Source organism: Ambystoma mexicanum, chromosome 2q (assembly GCF_040938575.1).
Source record: "Ambystoma mexicanum isolate Mex_15411 chromosome 2q, UKY_AmexF1_1, whole genome shotgun sequence".
NCBI classification, from domain to species: domain Eukaryota; kingdom Metazoa; phylum Chordata; class Amphibia; order Caudata; family Ambystomatidae; genus Ambystoma; species Ambystoma mexicanum.
In genome coordinates this window covers 402,934,625-402,953,697 of record NC_090924.1, presented here as the reverse complement: position 1 = coordinate 402,953,697, position 19,073 = coordinate 402,934,625, and the positions used below count along the sequence as shown (strand labels likewise).

Below are 19,073 nucleotides of genomic sequence, written 5' to 3'. Positions count from 1 at the left end.
CAACCATTCGGTTTTCATTATAGCGAACAAGGGAAGTGGGGGTTGCGGGGTGTCCCCCGCACCCTTGTTACCTATAATGGAGTCGGGGTGTCCCCTGCATCCGAAACAACATTTTCAACAACAACAGAAAAAGGACCCTGCAGCGCAGGTTCCCATCCACGGAAGTGAAGGAAACTGGCGCTGCAGGGACTCAGTGGCACACAGCAGAGCGTGCCAACAAAATGCAAGTAAGGGGGTCGGGAAGCAGGGTCTATGAAGGCCATTTGGCTGTGGAGTGCTTATTTCGAATACAAACATTTAGAATTTGACATTTGCGTCTTCGAAGTGTTTGGCGCTCATTACAAGTCAGGCGTTAAGGGGTTGTCGGCGCCGTTAAACCCTTAACGCCTGATTCACACTTTAACGCCTGCTTTTTGCAGGCGTTAAAGTCCAAGGCGCTAAGCGACCTTGGTGCTAATTACGTAATTAGCGCCTTCCCCATCCCCATTATGCCCTATGGGGCAAAAATTGGAATGGGGAAGGGCAAATGGTGAATGGGGAATTACCGCTCACTCAACTTGGAATGGGGCGGTAATTCCGCCATCCACCATGGCGGAATCCGGCATGGACCATGGTGCTAAAAGCACCATGGTCCACCGCCTGACTTGTAATGAGGGCCTTTGTATTCAAAATAATCACGTACATCCATTTTGAAAACTAGGCTGAGGCGGCTGGGGGTCCTGTTGGTGCAGAACAAGTGTGAACGACCTCCTACCACTGGCGTAGCGGGGGCTCCCACATCTCCTGCATTGCAGGGCGCACCGCCAGTACATATCCTGGTAGGGGGCTCCCTAAAAAATGAATCGTTTCTTTTTGAAGTCACTCACTAATAGGGCTGTCCTCCCACATGACATTGAGGCCTCCAGATCCTCTGCAGATGACGGGATCAAGCGTTCCTGGCTGCTGCAAAGAGCTGAAGGTGTCGTTCCGTGGACCAACGGATTAAAAGGTAGGAAAATGTATTTTCTTTAAATGTGTGTGCATGCATATAATGTAATGTGCATGGATTTATTTTATTTATTTATTTGCATTTATAAAGCGCACAGAACTGCCCTGGGGCATCGTGGCGCTGTTACAGCAGACTTAGTCATGAACACAAGCATAGGAATGTGTTTACAGATGTAAACCGAGTTACCGAGTACATTTCACATTGGTAATAAACATTGAGCTTAGAGGTTATGCTATGCTGTGGTTACAATGCAAGCATGAGAGTGCATGTGGAAGACTTTAGCGGAATAGGAGGGTTTTGAGGTTTTTACGGAAGGTATGGTATGATTTTTCGTTCCTTAGTGAGGTAGGTAAGGAGTTCCAGTTTTTAGGTGCGAGGTGTTGGAAGCTGGTTCCTCCCGCCCTGGATCTTTGAAACGTGGGGACATCAATCATGTTGGTGCGGTGAGCTCTGGTGGGTCTGATGGAGGCTTTCGGTGTGATTCTTTCTGCGAGATAGGGTGGGGCATCCAGGGATAGGCATCTATGTGTGATGGTCATGGCTTTGAAAAGTATGCGTTCCTTCACGGGTAGCCAGTGGGCATCTTTCCTTGCTTGCGAGATGTGTTCTCTTTTTGGAATGGACAGTGCTGCCCGGAGCGCATTGTTTTGCGTGATTTGGAGTTTTTTTAGGTTGTGGGCGGAGGTGCCTAGGAACAGGGCATTACAGTAGTCTAGTTTTGTACCTATAGTGGCTCTGGCGATGGACAGGCAGTTTTTGGCGGAGAGAAAAGGCTTGACAGCATTTATCATCTTGGTGGTAAGTGCCGAGGAAGAGGCTATGGCGTTGACCTGGCGAGACATAGATAGTGAGGCATCTAGGTGAACGCCTAAGGTTTTAACAGTCTTGGAGACTGAGATGGTGGAGTTGTCGATGTTGAAGGATTTGTATTGGGGGGGGAGTTTGTTGAGAATTTCATTGGTCCCTACTATGAGGATTTCGGTTTTGTCCCCGTTTAGGCAGAGGCCGTTGGCCGCCATCCAGGTTTGGATGGCTGTGTAGATTTTGGTTAATGCTGTCGCATCTTCTTCGTAGGTCCCAGTTGGATGAGTGAGTGAGTGCATTATATATGGGTTGCTGCCTGGGTGTGCCTGTGTGAGTGTGGTGAAAGGGTGCACACTTAAATGTACGAGTGGCTGCATGTATGATGACTATATGGGGGAGGGATGTGTGTGTGTTTTTTTTTTCTTTTTTTTCCAGGGGCGCAACAAAACTTAAATTCCTGGGGGAGGTTAGAGGGGACTACCCCTTCAAATGTTGGGAGAGGCGCTTACTTCACAGGCTGTGGGGAGGGTGCACTTATTTCTGTGGGGGCATCTAACTTCTTTACGCATTCTAATGAGACAATTCTAGTGCAGCTTCAATGTTACAAGCAGTTGACTCTATCCTTCAAGTCTGAAAGCACCCACTAAAGGACTGCTGTGAGAATGACCAGTCTCCCTTCCTATCTCCACCCTTCCAATCAAACCCCTGCCATGTAAGTACTAAACCCACATTACAATGTCAATTGCCTAAAGATGGTGTATTTGAATGCAGGTACTAACACTGAAATGCTTAACGTTAGTAATTGTGGGGCCTTTGTTAACAGCGAAACCCAGGTGCTGTTTAACATCTGTGCCCTTTTCTATTGGGCAATGGCTCTTTATGTCTGCGAGGTTGAGTCAACTTAGCCCAAAATTTCAGGGGGTGGGGGAAGATGGCTGAAGGTCAGTCAGCTTACTGGTGTTGCACCAATGCTTGTGTTTAATGCCTTGTTTAAATATTTGTAAACTTCATTACTCGTAGCCCTATTCTTTCTCGTACCAGTACTTGTGTGTGAGGCACTTTCACTCATACACAAACACTGGGATGAGTTAGTGGGACATGGAGGTAGTACCTGGCTTAGTTGCCCACAATCTTCATTACTCCTAGTCCCACTTCCTCGTCCCAGTACTTAACTATGAGGCAAGCTGTCTCATACACAAACACTGGGACAAGTGAGAGGGAGGTGGGGGTAATTCTGTGCTGAGGGGCCGATTTTGGGGGCTGGGAGGGAAAGGTGATGTGTGTGGGGTGGGGATTGTGTGATAAATCATAATGGTTGTACATGTCCAGGCTAAGCAGGCATGATATGTGGTATTAGTGGCTAGAGAGGCATTTTGGTGCAGTCAGTCTAGTGATTTCTTAGTTTGGCTTGACTTTTTTTTTAACTGGCCATCTCTGATAAAGCAGTCCTGCTAAGTGTAATTGCCTGGCTAGACTGGCATTTGGGTGCTGCCAGTTTAGCTGTTTCTTACTGTGGCATTGTATATTTTCCTGGGCATCTAAGATAAAATAACCATGATAAGTGTTATTGCTTTGACTGGCATTTTGGTGCAACCAGTCTAGGTATGTCTAAATGTGGCCTGGCATGCTTTACTGTAATATGGTATTATGGGTCTAGACTGGGCTACATTTTGCAGACAGTTGGACATGTTTTCATTGTGGCATGGCATTTTTAATAACAAAGCATTACATTAAAGCCTTAATGTTCCTGTGCACTGTTGGTGACTTGCATGTATTGGATTTCTGGAATGGTGTTACCCTACAAAACAAATGCAAACGCTCTGGCTTTTTAGCCAATTTTTCTCAGAAAGTGTATTGTACAATGCATTAAAACACATGTATATCTTGCTCTTGGTGCGGTGTGTGTCATAACCCTGCAGTAGCACGTTAGAGCATATTGTGCAAGCGTGGTAATCTAGGCCAGCCAGGACTGTAGCACGACCCGTGATTTGTTGCTGAGCTGGGGCAGGTGTCCCCCTCAGCATGGCTCGCAGAGGGGCCTTTACATTTTGAGATACGCCACTGCCACCTCCCCACATTTCCTTCCAGGGAATTGAGCTGGACACCATGACTTAGAAATCACAACTACCGACAGCCATAGTAGCTGAATTCAGAGGGGCAGTGAAAGTTTGCCTGAAGAGCACGAAACAAAGGTTAAGACATTTGCAGTTCATCATAGGAAGCTGAATTTTGACTATTAGGGTAATGCCGCTGGGACCGTAAGCCATGCTTGCGCCAGTTGGCCAAGGCCACATTTGGGATAAAACACAAGCATTACTTCACCAGGTTAAAGAAATGTGTTTAGGATGATCCGAAAGTCTGGGATGAGTTCTTGGTTAAGTACAAGAGGGTCTTCCTGTGGAAGGGGACACACAACTGCAAGTGTTCATTTATGCGTCAGGGTGCATTGGCTTTGCCGCCATTTTCGGGAAGATCTGATGTGCCATGGAATGGCTTGAGAACTGGAGGTATGGAGAGTTGACTAATAACATTAACTTCCTCAGGTATTTCCACATATTGGTAGTGGTCATCAGTTGCCCAACAAGGACATTCCTGTTTTTTTTTTGGTGTGACAATCTCTCGTACAGGTGATGAACCATCAGTGAGGTGCCGGATTATGTTTTTGTTTATAAAATTTGATAATGCGCAACCAAACCCTCAGGTAGACGGGCGCAGCGTTAAAAGAATTCTCGAGGCTTGGTTACAATGCCAGTTGAAGGCAAGTACATACATGTAAATAAAGTACAGTAATAAATGCAGTAGAGTACAGTGTATGTTACAGAAGGGTGAACCTGATTAGGTACATCTCAGGAGCGCTTATTTACAATACGTTTATACAGAATATACAATATTTACAGGTGAGCGCAGATCATATAATACAGTGTGAGGTACCAGATCTCGCTGATAAAGGTGCAAGTTAGAGGCCGGGCTAGACGAGTCCAGAGGGGCTAGTGTGGTGACAAGGGGTTATAGGTTATTAGTGCGAAGCCAGTTGACAGCATTGTGTCTGAAGCTAGTGTAAGGTAGTGGACGTCTGAGGTCAATAGGGAATGTATTCCAATATTGCGCAGCTCTGACTGGGAAGATAGTTCCTCCAGCCATGGATCGCTTGAATTGTGGGGTTTCAAGCATGAATGAATTGGCGGACCTAGTAGGTCGACTTGTAGTTCTCAAAATGTTATCCGCTAGGTATGAGGGAGCCAAGTTGTTTAGGCATTTGGAGGTTATGGAGATAGTTTTGAGGAAAATTCTGTCTTTTATTTTTAGCCAGTGGGTTTCTTTCCTACATTTAGAGATGTGGTCTCTGGTTGGGACATTCAGTGTTGCTCTTAGGGCATTATTTTGCAATCGTTGTAGTTTGTCCGAGACGTATTTGTTGGCTCCGGAGTACAGGGCGTTGCAATAATCTAGACTGGACATGATTAATGCATTGGCCAGGGTAGTACAGCTGGCGCTAGAGAGGAAAGGTCTGGCAGCGCGGAGTAGCTTGCAAGTGTAGGCTGTTGAGGAAGCAAGGGAGCTAACTTGCTTTTTGAGGGTGAGGGCAAAATCTAAATAGAAACCTAGGGTTTTTACTACAGGCAAAACTGTGATGGTATTCTTATCAATATTGAAGGATGTGTAGTTAGATTGTAGTTTGTTTAGGTTGGGAGCAGATCCGAGGAGCAGTATCTCAGTTTTGTCGTCGTTCAGACAGAGGCCGTGGGTCGCCATCCGTGCCTGAATGAGGATGTATATCTTGTTCACCAAGGCCAGGTCTGTATCATAGTTGCCCGAAAGGGGCATGAGGATCTGGGTATCATCTGCATAATTTGTGTAGGTGATGCCCAGCCTGTCCAACATGTCAAACAATGGCTTGGTGAAGAGGTTATACATGGTGGGTGAGACGCAAGAGCCCTGTGGGACTCTGCATGTTATTTGGATCGGATCAGCACAGGTTGATGTTGAGAAGACTCTCATAGTCCAGTTGGCTAGAAAGGATTGGACCCATGCTATGGCTTCCCCTGTGAAGTTGGCAGCGATCTTGAGGTGGTTGCATAGGACTGCGTGATCTACCAGATCGAAGACGGCCGACAGGTCCAGTAGGAGAAGCATGGCCATTTTTCCGCTATCCTTCAGTTCCTCAATTTTCGTCTTGAGGTCTAGCAAGGCTGTTTCGGTACCATGGAGGGGATGGAAGCCTGATTGTCGGGTGACTAGCAGGTGGTTAGCTTCCAGGTAGTCCTGGATTTGTAAGTATGCCACTCAGTCAATAATTCTGAGAAGGAAAGGCACTGTCGTGATGGGTCTGTAGTTAGTGGGGATGGATGGGTCAGGGGTTTGTTTTTTAAGTAAGGGGAGGACCCAGGATTCTTTCAGGTTAGTTGGTACTGTGTTAGATTTGAAGAGGAGTTTATAAGCTTTGAGATGAAAGGGGCTAGATCCCTAACTGCGTCCTTTATTATTTGGGCTGGGCAGCTGTCTCCCTTACAGTTAGATGGTTGCAGGGAGAGAATCACTTTTTCAGTGTCGACACTAGATATGGTTTTGAAGCTGAAGGGAGGGATAGTGTTACATTCGAAGGGGGTGGTGGTTTATGATCAGGAGGGGGCAGAGAGTCCTTTTTTTGTGCTATTTTGTGTTGGAGGGTAGTGATTTTGTTGGATAGAGCGGTTTGTAGGTTAGTACACCATATCTTGTCCTTGGGAGTGGTGTCTATAGGTTGTAAGGGGGATTCACATTTCCCGCAGGATGGAGAAGAGTTCCTTAGTATTTGATTTAGCTTTGGCAATTCTGTCGTTAGAGTTTTTTTTTGTATTAGTGATTTCTTTCTTATAGTGTTTGGATAATTGGGTTAGTTTAGCTTTATTGTTTTCGGTGGGAGAGTTGCGCCAGATGGCTTGAAGCTTTCTTTTTTGTTTTCTTAGGTCCTTGAGTTGGGGTGTGAACCAGGCATTCAAGTGGGCATCCTGCTTACCTTTGTGCAATTTGATTGGTGTAATGGTGTCCAATGCAGAGGCCATGGCTTTGTTAAAGGTGTCCACTAGAGTGTCAGGGTCAGTGTTACTGTCAAGGCTGTTAATGGTTGGGAGGAGGAGAGGGATTCGTTTTTCTGCAGTAATGTCTTTCTTGCTTCTGGTAGAAACGGTGGGTGCCATGTTGATAATTTTGGGGCTCAGGAGGTCAAGTGTGGCGGTAAAGTTTATTAAATAGTGGTCCGTCCAAGGTTGTGGGACAATGTCGGTGATAGCAATTTTGCAGTTGAGGTCTGATACCCAGTCGAGGGTTCTGCCTTTGGTATGAGTCGGGGCGAGGACTTTTTGGTTAAGCCCGTGGTCATTGAGTTGGGCTGCGATAGAGTCAGCATATTTGTTACAAGGGTCCTTAAATCCAATATTGAAATCGCCCAGCAGCAATGTTTGGGCGTGGTTTTGAGAGTTGTTCGTTATAAGGTTGGTAAGGTCATCTTCGAAGGTCCCCAATGGTCCCGGTGGCCTGTAAATCAAATGGATGGTCAACGTGCGGTTGTGAGATAACAGGAGGAGCACAGGGGTGAGGTGACAAGCCTAATTGGCAAGGAGGTTTTATAAATAATGGCTAGGCCACCTCCTTTAGTATTTGGTCTATCTACCCTAAGGATCTGGTAGCTGTCCGGTATAGCCATCATCAGCTATACCGTCATCATATATATATTGTTACTATTGAAGGCACTGGTTTTACTCTGTTTGTATAAGAACATCAAGTTAATTGCAAGATTTGTTGAGGGGAGCCCAAGTGATATCGCCAGGCTTTATTTAGTTTTCAGCGGGAGAGATTTTGTTAACTGGCACCAGAGTCAGAAGAGAATACGAGAGTTTTCCAGTAGACCTTGGGAATGTCGGGCCTGCATCTGAATGCCCTGGCAGTGAATGCAATGTCCAAAGTAACAATGGCCAGGGTGAGGATGCTGTTTGGGACTGTAGGTGCTCGTACGATGGGGAGTGTGTTGGCATTACGTGTTGGCTAGAAGAAGAAACAGTAAAGGGTTTTATTTTGTGGCTTAGGATCAGGGAGGATAAAGGTTCTAGGCAGTGGTAGAGGTGGCAGAAATATCTTGGCTAGCAAAGGCCGGGGGGGGAGGGAGGGCCTTCCCAATGGTTTCCTGGTCCAGAAGACAATGGGTTATTGGGGAGGAGAAGAATAAGAGAGTGGCATAGGTTTTTCTATTCTAGAGGGATTGTTGCACATCTTTCAAGAAGTGGGCAGGGATGGGCTTGGTGGTGGAATTATTTCCAGGCTCCTTTTTTGTCATTTGTCAGGGATGCTATCGTTAGAGATCTGGCGGTGCCCAGGAGACTAGTTGATTGGTGCGTGGCTCAATAGGAGGGTTGTCAGCTAGTGGAGGAGAGAAAGGTTTTAAATGTGAAAAACCGACCAGAACAGGAAATGACAATAGGTCTCCTTGAACGCCCTCCTGGAAAGTGTCACTTGTCCGGTGTCAGTGACAAGAGATTATTTGTAGGTGCGACTGCCGGGCATGGGAGACCTACTGGTAAACACTGATGGGTCGCCGCTGTCTATCAGTTCATCTAAATACTGATAAAGGAGCTGCGTCAGATGGGGTTGGATCCAGCCAGATGTGGAGCATATTCCCTCAGGAGAGAGGCAGCATTCGAGGCTAAAGGCAACAATGGAGAAGGTAAGGCGTTGGCACTCTAGCTGCCACAAGCGCTGCATTTGCCCCCTTGCCAAACCACCACCAGTGGCCAATTGATGTTGCCTTGTCAAAACTGATTGCCAGAATGGGGACCCGGGGGAACTCCGCCTTCACCTACTTTACCCCCAGGATGAGGGGTTCGAGCACCCGGCAAGGAATGTTTGGAAAGGATGCTCTGGTAATATGAGATGAAAACAAGCAAAAAGGGCCTGCAAATGGGCTAAAGCACAAGATCCATCCCGTCCCGCAGGTTTCTTTTGTGGTCGGAATGTGTCAATAAGATAGCCACCTTGTGGCGTTAGGCAGGGAGTGAGATAGCTCTTTGAGAGGTATGACTGAGGTATGCAGCTTTTGGGTGTACTCTTTGGTTAGTACTTTGCTGCAAGGGAGTGTAGCGATTGGCTGGGCAGTTGACGGGTGTGCCACCCAGATACAGAGGGTTAATGGCTTGGCGTTGGTGTCGTACAAGTGGAGGCACCTAGTGACACCAACTTCTCCTAGGTCGGTACACATTTATTTTGTGATCTACCAGGGTAGACATAGTGAGCCAACAAACCAGCACATCAAACAAGGCAATTATCCAGCGTCTGCCAACTCTTATTGTGCCACCGACCAAGCTAGACCCGTTGAGCCGCACAGATCCGATATAGGTTGTTAGACTTTTATGGTGTCACATGACAGGCCACTTGAGCATTCTGAACCTACTTATAAGGATCCAACTGAACCTGAGGTAGGCTAGAGGGGAGAATGCTGAACCCGCGAAAACACAGGGATGTGCCCCAGAAGGAGCGGGAATGTGCAAACCCCCGGGGTACAACACCTTAGGCGGCCGTGATATTGGCAGAAGGTGTTAAAAGGCGAACTCTAAGGAGGGAGGCTTTGCCTATTCATATTAATTTACCCTCTGTCTGTAATAATGAAATGCTGGCGACCGCTTATTTTAAACCCCAGCCAAGTCATAAGTCATAGTGTCGTCCTTACCTACGAGTCTAATTATTTCTGTGGGTGCGCATGTTATTGGTTGTGTTTGGGCAGAGTGGATGAACGGGTAGTCTGGCCACAGAGCCTCCTTGACTACCCCTAAAAAGTCATCTGAAGACAGTCTTGCAAAATCACAGCTGTTTGATGCTAAATTACTATATTTATTAGGTTTGGGTCTATTTCACCTAAAACATTTGATCAAATTTATTTGACCCTTTTTTCGATCTAAAATTCGGGGGGAACCCCCAGCAACCCCCGCCCTACTTCCCCTCAACCTAATCTATACCCTTACCCACCCCTATATATTATATATATATTTAAATTTGACTAAAAAAATGTGATCAAATGTTTTTAGGTCAATTATGCTAATACCATTGATTATTGTAGCTAGTGCTCCCAGCCTCAAGACGGAGAACATTCAAGAGAGTGGATCAATAATCGTAGGTGGGTGAATCTGTTAAGTTCATTGCACCTTGCGTCCAGGCTCCTTGCACACCCCCTGATGTGTGTGGCAAGCATGTGATGCCTGGCTCAAATCCCAGCACAAGAGACACAAGCACTCTAGTGCTAGAGGGGAGAAGAAAAGTAGACGCACAAATATACAATGTACATGTTTTCATTGCGAGAAACCCGTGAATGTATACAAGGTAAATGTCAAGAATAAATGTAGAATAAATCTCCTAATCTAGAAGTAATGAATGAAGTCTAGGTGTGATTTATAATTTTAATTCACTTGGCGCAGATATTAATTATTAGTGATATAGATGTAAGCATTTGATCACCACATCTATGTATCTGTTTCATAAAGGTTTGTTAATGAAAAGTTTACAAAAATGGCAAAAAACACAAAGATAAACATGACCCAAATCTACATAGAAGAGTGTAAAAAAGAACCAATTGTTTTGGTGAAGTAAAAGGAAACTAGCAGTTGACAGTTCATAGTGACTGTTTCGACAGTCAAAGTTTCGAATGACAAAAGTTCTGACACAAAAGTGGAAAAAAAAAGTTTCGAATCTCTTTTTTTAATGGGGGGGTCCCCCCAAACCCCTGTTTTTTTTTTTTAAACACTTATTTTACTATACGAAATCAAAATAAACCCTTTAATATTTTTTTAAAAAAATACATTCGAAACTTTTTTTCGACACTTTTGTGTCAGAACTTTTGTCATTCGAAACTATTGTTTCGAAACTTTGACTGGACAGTGCAGTTGATCATTAGTGACATTGATAATGTATTTTGTGTGTAAAGGGACATTCAGTCCCATTCTTAAAGCTACAGCATCTTTTTTCAAAAAGGCCACTTTCCAGTATGGCCATCCTCAGGAACAGTTTTTCCAACCAGCTGGGAAGTGGGGGGGGCGGTGAAAATGGATAACAGCATACGAGGCTGGGGTGTTTCCTCCTACATGGTCTCTAAAATCATACGTTCGTGCAGAATTTTCCAGAGTGCGCCCCAGGCCTCTTCCTGCGTCGCAGCCCAACCCTGTGCATGCCAGGAGAACAACAAAGTGTGCAAAGCTCGAGGGGAATGAGAGACCTGTCCAGGCTAGTGCCAACTACTAACCCACTTGCTGAAAAGAAGAAAAAGAAGAAAGCCGAAGCAGGAAGCTGCGTGTGTGTGCGCGTTGCATCATGTGGAACACCACAGTGGGCCAGCACTGGTCTCTCACTTTTCAAGTACAGCTCCCGTACCACTGGTTAGCAGGAACCTCCCGCGTGCCCATGTCTAACACACAAAGGAGCTTTCTTACCTGGGCAAAAGGGAAGAGTGCTGCAGTCTCTGGGCTCCTGCTGTGGCCCGGCGCAGAACGTTCCAGGGGGATCAGAGGAAGGTTCCGGGTTGTTGCACTGCCGGCGTCGAACTTGTGTTGGGAAGATACCGGAGCCTTCGTGGATGCAGCTTTGAGAGCACTCACTCCATTGTCCCCAACTGTTCCAACCACCATGAGCTAAAATGGCAAAAGACAAAGTCACCTTCTTGCCCAGATATCAGTGCACCCTCTTGTGGCCTTTGACACTCATGACTCAAGCTCTATTACAGAACGGGTGGTAGTGGACTGCCCAGTGCTAGCTGCCAGCATCAGAGGCCCAACACAGGCCATTACTCTACTGCTCATTGCAGAAGCTTGGCGGTGCTGGGCAGAGGTTCCCACCTGCAGGAGCAAAGTGGGCATGGCACCCGTCTGCTCATATCATTCTTTATTCATGTACATGTTTTACTGTTCCACTGTGACTGATTGAGCATCTCAAACTTGACATGGGCCAGATCAAGATGTCTTTAATATGATAACATCACCTGCTCTTCGTCCTTATGTGATGCAGCCATGTATCTTGTTGTTATGCACGATGTGAATACAAGTTGCATGCCCACAAAAAAAACAAAAGAAACACGCCGTCCGCTATAGAAATTCTTCAGGTGGTTTCCAGAATAAGAACATAGCGTTGCCCTTTTTGCTAGAAAGGTTGGCATATTGTAGCAAGATTAAAAGTGCAATTTATTATTTTGAAAATCAAAACACAGGAGCGCGAGAGATGAGAACATGTTTGCACTAGTAAGCACAGTATTTGAACAAACAAAGGTGTGCCACAGTAAGTGGGATGTTCACTGTTAGATGTCGTCCGCCCCACCCCCATTGCTGATGGCAAGCATTTCTGGAACTGTATTTATTGACTGAGCCCTGATTTGGCCTAACCAAATGTCACCCAGAGATGCTCCAAGTTCAAACGTGGCACTTCCTATCAATGCTAAGCAGTATAGCTCAACCCTTGGCAATCCCAGCTACGCCACACAATGATTGGACCATCTATTTTAGAGTTTTCGATCATCCAGCTGGTGCTAGAATGGAATCACAAGACTGGTCCTCGATCTTGTTGTGGACCAAATGTTTCTGGAATGGCACATGACCTGGTTTGAATACCCTAATCTGTCTCTCACCCGGGCTAATGTATTAAACTTGGTTAGAAGAAAAGTCTTGCATTAAGCGCCCTCTAGACATTGCCCCCAGCGAATCTGCAACCTCGCAAGAAACGCCAATCTAGTGGCTCACATGCCATGTGGGCTGTGCAAGTCTGCCTATGTATGGTCCCACTGCAGGGTTTCCAGACCAAGGCTTGGTGTTCGGCCCTCCCGAAAGAAGTTCCTCGTCCAGCTCCCTATCCGATCAAGAAGTGATGGGCCATGAGGGATATCGATCAGGGTGAATACTTCACGTGGTTGGTGACGTCTTTCTCAAACGAAATGGGAAGTTTACTGCAGCTAGTCAAGTATCTCTGTATCGATGCATGCCCAGAACTTGATCAAGCTTATCCAGTTGTGGCAAACATCCTTGATGGAGTTATACGCAGGTATTTCAGATGGGGAGAAATCAGTCTCTGGTGGGAGAACTAGGATGGTGTCCTTTCATCCCGAGGGACCAGCTCTATCAAATACCAGTTCATTTGTAACCCTACAATGACCGCAGAATTATATCTGTGTTGAAGAATTGCAAAGGATTCTTTTCCTGGGTCTAAAAAGGCAAACAGACCATCACCTGCAAAAATCATCATCTTCGTCCAATCTGCACCAATCATTATTCCAAGAATTCGTAGATACAACTTTGCATCTGTTACGAGGTCGGTCTGACCGTCACTTGACAGAGTCCCACCTAACTTTACACGAGCACAATACCAGCAGGCCCATGGAAGGGCAGGCAGCAACTGGCATGGGTCCCTTGGGCAGTGCCCCCAGAAGGGCGGTGTTCTAACATTCTGCGGCACCACGCACACATTCCATGGACACAACTATATGCAGAGCTCATAATATGGAGAAGGTCACACATTTGCTTGCTTTGGTTGGTGAATGCAAAGAGGCTGCCACACACCACCAATCTCCTCACTTCTGAACAACTTTCACAACAGTGTTCTTATTCCATACCTTCCCCTCATCAGTCTCTACCATGTAATCACCAGTCCTCACCACCTTAGCAGGGTTGGTGTACAACAGTAGACCTTTCACTAAGTTGGCTTGCTCATCTTCACCGTATCACACACCTTCACCGCAGTCATCCCTGACCCCCATCTGCATACACAACCGACGTGCACTGCTTATGTTACAGCCCAGCACACAGAAGCGGATGGTCAATTTCCACTCGGTCTTCCCGTGAAAGCCAGGCTGGCCACACTTTAGTGATCACTTTCCTGTCTCTCAACGAGGGAATGTCGCCTGTGGTGTCGTGTGATGGGAAAAGCATTGCTACAACCTGGGCAAAGATGTAAGTCTCACTCACTGCACAAGTTAGCCATTCGCAAAGGCTTCACAGTTGACCAATCAGCCATCACCAACATGCAAAATGAAATGCTTGTATGCACCATTCCACACTTGGCCCAAAACTCCTGGTGAACTGCGATCCATTGGCAGGGAAGATTATCCCACAAGTATCATGATGGACAAATATGGCCATAAGGAATTCGATCACCACTTCAGGTGTTGCCTCTCAGACTATTCTACAAACTTTGAAAAATGTCAGTTCTGCACAGGCTGATCTTCTTGGGCGAATGCCCCAAACACACTTGCCCTAGACCCCTCTTACCATGTCCCCCGTGGCAAGGTTATATGCCCTGCTTGGTTGGGTTTACAGAACAGCTTTTTGACATTTAACACATTCTCTCAATTGTCATTCCACACCCCTGTTGAAACCGGACCACCAACAATTGGCCTTAATTAGCTGTTTAGTCATTGGAATCCCTATGCAGCCCTCGCGAGCTAGATCAATAGGTCAATTGCCTAACACCAAAGGGCACCACAGCTCTTCCACCATGATAAAGCAAACCTCATGCATTTTCGACAGCCCTGTGTGTGTTGCCTTGCCCATGCGAGCGATAGTACTGAAGATGGTCCTTTTGGAGACATTGGGAAGCGGAGGAGTGACTGGAGAGGAGAGCTTTAGCAGAATCACCCTGAAGCAAATTGGCCTGGAAGAAGAGGAAAGCCGTCTAGACAACTTGGAAGAGACCAAAAGCGGCAGAGACTGTGGTGGCATCTACTGATGCTGCCAGAAGCTGCCGCAGCGAAGAGGCTGGAGAGAAAGAAGGTTACTGGCCAGACTGCAGAGCCTGTGAACGGCAGTGGAGTTCCCCAATGGCAAATGCCAGAGGCAGCGTGGAAGGGGAAAGGAAAGGGTGTCTGATCCTGGCACAGTGGATCAGAGTAGCTTGGATACAGTCTTTTTTCCCTGAAGCTGAGCAAGAGGTGAGAAGGCGGTCACCACTGAGAGAACAACAGAGTATGGGGGAATTGAGGTGAAGAGCTGTGAGAGGGGCCGCTGAGTAGGGTAATCAGAAAGCAAATGAGCGAGACCATGCAGAAGAGACAGGGCAGGAGCAGTTACCAATGGTACTAGTCGGACAAGCGAAGTCGCAAGCAAACAAAAAAAGTGGAATTTGAGTATAGCAGAAATCAGATAGTAAAATGAATGCTGGGAAAGGTGGTGAAAAATCAAAGGGCATTCTACGAGATCATATAATAAAAGGCTTGATCACTTTAAGATTAACAAAGAAGGTTACTGGCGTACACAAAGTCCAATCGAACAGATGGGACACACACTGGTGTATGATGGAGATGTAATTCTGGAGTAATCACTCTTTAACCAAAAGCAAATTGAGAGACTAACACTAACTTCTAAAGCGGAGTAACAGAAGCAGAATGCTAAGCTAAGCATTTTTACAACAGAAATGACTGCATACTAGGACAGCCACCCATATCAAACATCAAGAATCAATTGCAATATTTCTAAATAATGCATTCTGGGTAATAATGTCTTACCCAAAAACAATATTGTTGAAACCAATTATTATTCAGTTCCAAGAGCTAATTGTGATATTCCTGAATGATGTATGCTGTGAAACAAAGTCTTATTCAAAATCAGAACTGCGTAAATCAAGTGTTATCCAGTATCAAGAGTCAATTTTGAGATTTCTGAATCGTCATGCCAGGAAGCAAAGTCTTAGCTAAGACCAGGAACCACTAGGTTACGTCTGTTGAATCCCATCATTTTCAAAATTCAAGAGTCAAATGTAAAGTTCGGATGGATGCAGTCAAACCAAGAACTATTGAACCGTTGTGCTTGAGAGAATGTGGGACTAAAAACCAAGTGTCAGAGTTTGGCTCCAAAACTGATGGCTTGGGATCAAAGCTTTATCCATTGCACTGAAACCTTAACAGCCAGGCCAATTTCTAACCAGACTCAAGAGACAAAGTGTGATATATATAATCTTATGACCGCTCTAAAGTCTTCCTATTACGAGACTAACTCAAATGTGTTATAAAACCAGAGATGCTGTTAAAAGGAATTTGTTCCAACCCCACACTGAATTCCATTCTGACACAATAATTCAACTAAATTTAACATTTACTGAGAACAGAAGTGTTGCTGTTGAAACAAGCATTATTGGTATAATAAAGATCGTATCTATGGGCCAGGGACCCTGTGGCAATTCACCCATAATTTAGTCAGAATCAGCACCTGCCAAAGAATAGAAAGGAAGGTGGTAACTAAACCACCTTGAACCTAAGGAATGAATACCTTGTTGAAGGTGAAAGTAGTATCAGAAATTGTCAAATCTAACCACAGGCTACATCTGAAGATGCTGAAGTACGCAGAGACAAACATCAAATGGAGAAACTGGGAGGCCTCTTGTATCGAGATAAAAAGGAGGTGCTATTCCTGACTTTCCATGATGTAATATCTTTTTCCATGGAACCATCAAATACTGCAGTGGAGCACATCATAACCCTTTGGTGGGTTCACAACCACATGGATGACAGTAAGGAAGCAAATTCAGTTGGGTTGCTCTGTGGTAAGGACTTTGGAATGCACAAAATAGAGCAAACATGAACATGAGGTGATTTGTGTCTTCATTCGACTATTGTCTGATTGTATGTTTTGCTTGTGGTGCATCTAAGCTTCATGCACTACAATAATCAGTGTTCCAGTAAACCAATGGATTTGGATGGCCATCTTGGGACTCTGGGTATAAATATGGCCACACCCTTGGGACCACACTCAAACTGGTCATATGTGATTTTACCAAAGTTAAAAGTGGTAAATTTCACTGAAGTCAAAATAACGCAAAAATACTGAATCGTTTTCTATGTTTATTTGGGGGGCAAGCCCCCCCCCCCAGTTTTTCTATCCTTTTAACCCCAACCCCATCCCCACCCATTCTCACTGTCAGTATTTCTTTGGCATTTTGGGTTTCGGTAATGCTTAACACTCTGTTTTCATTTCGGTAAAATGACTGTGTACCGTCAAATCCCTGCTGATTGAAGAGGTAAATCAAGAAGTGTAGATTAACAAGAAAGACCCATAGCAAGAACGGAGATTGGCAGCAAGGCTTGTTGCTGCCAGAAACATGTGGAGTCAGTACATATCGGGGAAATAACGAGTGCTGTAGCGAAACGTACCTCACTAACGAGGAGGACGTTAATGTTAGTGGAGTGGATCAAGTATTGAAGGTAGAGTGGCAACCTAAGTATAGGCTAAAATGTCTAATCATCCCTTTATGCAGAACATTGTTGGGTATTGGTACAAATGTGGAACATGCTTTGGAAGAAATCGATCATCAGATCCTAGGAATCAAGCCTTTGGATACATGTGTTGTGTACAAGGAGCTAGTTGACCATCGAGCTCTAGGATACTGTGTCCCCACAGGGCAGCAGGACACATGTCAATGACTCGTGTCAATCCCTTGTAAGACCTGGGTCCAACTTCCACTGAGGTGCCACACTGCTAAAGGCATCATCTCTACCCAATAACTTTCTAATTTTAGCTCCAACATAGAGAGAAGTGTAAAACGGGTACTCACTTGGGCAGACCATTGCAGTATCACACTGAGCAATCTCTTTGGGTTCTCCTTTACATGTTCCTCCACAAGCTGGTCTTGGGTTGTTACACTCTCGCGTCCTTTCCATGGATCCGATTTCACAAGTTACCGAGCAGGCCGACCAGGGGGACCAAGCTGACCAGGCACCATCCTCTGGGAAGCGATGTAATACAAGGAGTTTAGTTACGGTGACAAAACTGCGGGTAAAGAGAGCAAGAAGGGGTTGAAGAAAGAAAATAAGGCCTGAAAGAAGAGAAGCAGGCAGCTTGTAAAGAGCCAGTCTGGGCTTAGAGTGGCAGAGTTTGAGGAGAACTGAATGCAGAGAGAAGAGAGTCCCAAAGAGATGACGTAGACAGAGGAGAAATACAGGCAGACTGGAGAGAGGCAGGAAGGAAACGGAGGGGAGTGGCAGATGGAGAGAAGAGAACGCAATGAATATAGAAACCGGAAGTCTAGAACAAGAACAGGCAGACACAGAGAAACAGAGAGGCGAGGAAGACAAATAGAGGCAGGCAGAGAAGAGCGGCATACAGGAAGAAGAGATGCAGGCAGGGAGGAGCGAAAAGCAGGCATAGAAGGGAGGGCCGGGCAGGAGGCAGGCAGCCAAAGATAAGACATGTGGAGAGGGAAGAGGTAGAGCAGGGGAGGATTGAGACCCTATGATCGGAGAGAAGAGGCAGGCATAACGGAAAGAGTCAGACGAGAGCAGGGAGAAAGAGGAGGCAGGATTAGAAAAGCGGTAGGCAGAGAGGAGAGGGGCGAATTGACAATCTAAGAGGATAAAGGCAGGAAGAGGGAAGGGAGATAGATTTTGAGCTGAGGAAAAGACATGAACGATGGGAAAATATACAGGTATAAGGTAAAAGGACAACCATAAAGGGGGAGGGGAGATACAGGACCGAGTGTAAAGGGGCTGACAGAGAAGGGGCAGCAAAAGCAGCCCGAGACAGGAAAAAAAGGGATGCTGACAGATGTAATGAGGGCAACAGAATAGGGGCAGGCGGGAGGGAAGTGAAAGGCTGAGTGAAGAGACATGCAGAGAGAACAGTCAATAGTGGGAGAGAAGGCAAGGCACAGGTTAGAGGTGAAGGCATAGGCCAATGGAAGGTTAGTTGGAGAGATGGGTTGAAGGCAATGCAGGAAGAGTGGAGAGCAGAGGGACGAAAAGCGGGAATAGAGGGGAGAATCAGTCAAACGGGAAAAGACGAGAGTAGAGAGTCCGAGAGCTGGACACAGATAAAAGGAAGATACGAGAGCAGAGACGAGGTCTAACTCCCAACATTTAAAGATGTAAAGAAGTTCTCTATACATGTCAAAACAGATCAGATTTAAACAAGCCGTTTATTGGCTTAGATACATATTATTGAAAGTACTAGCGAGAAACTGGTAATTCTTTGGTTGAATATGACATCAAATTGAGGGCTGGCCCAGCTAATGAGGGCTCCCAGAGAGTTCAGGAGAAGAGTAGCAGTGACTATTACATTAAATAGAGAGAGAAGAGGGGAGCAATGGGCAAAGAGGACACAGACAGCCAAAAAATAGGGAAAAGAAGGCAGGTGATGTACTGACAAAAAGAGACAGATTGATTAGTAAGACAGGAGAGAAACTGAATAACGAGGGAGAAAATGATGACAGGTGCGGCAGAAGGAAGGCAGAGAATGAGAAACAGGAAATATTGGGGAGACCAGTGGAACGATGAAAATCAGGCAAATAGGGGTTAATATTT

General features: G+C 45.7%; 1 protein-coding gene across 1 annotated transcript in view; it reads right to left on the bottom strand.

Moving 5' to 3' along the window:
• Nucleotides 1-19,073, bottom strand: part of CFP (complement factor properdin) — a 418,911-nt gene that overhangs the window by 210,548 nt on the left and 189,290 nt on the right. Inside the window, exons 4-5 of the mRNA XM_069647422.1 lie at nucleotides 17,330-17,500; nucleotides 11,239-11,436 (exon numbers count right to left, since the gene is read on the bottom strand). Coding sequence (XP_069503523.1) covers nucleotides 11,239-11,436; nucleotides 17,330-17,500 — 369 coding nt within the window. The remainder of the gene's footprint in view (nucleotides 1-11,238; nucleotides 11,437-17,329; nucleotides 17,501-19,073) is intronic.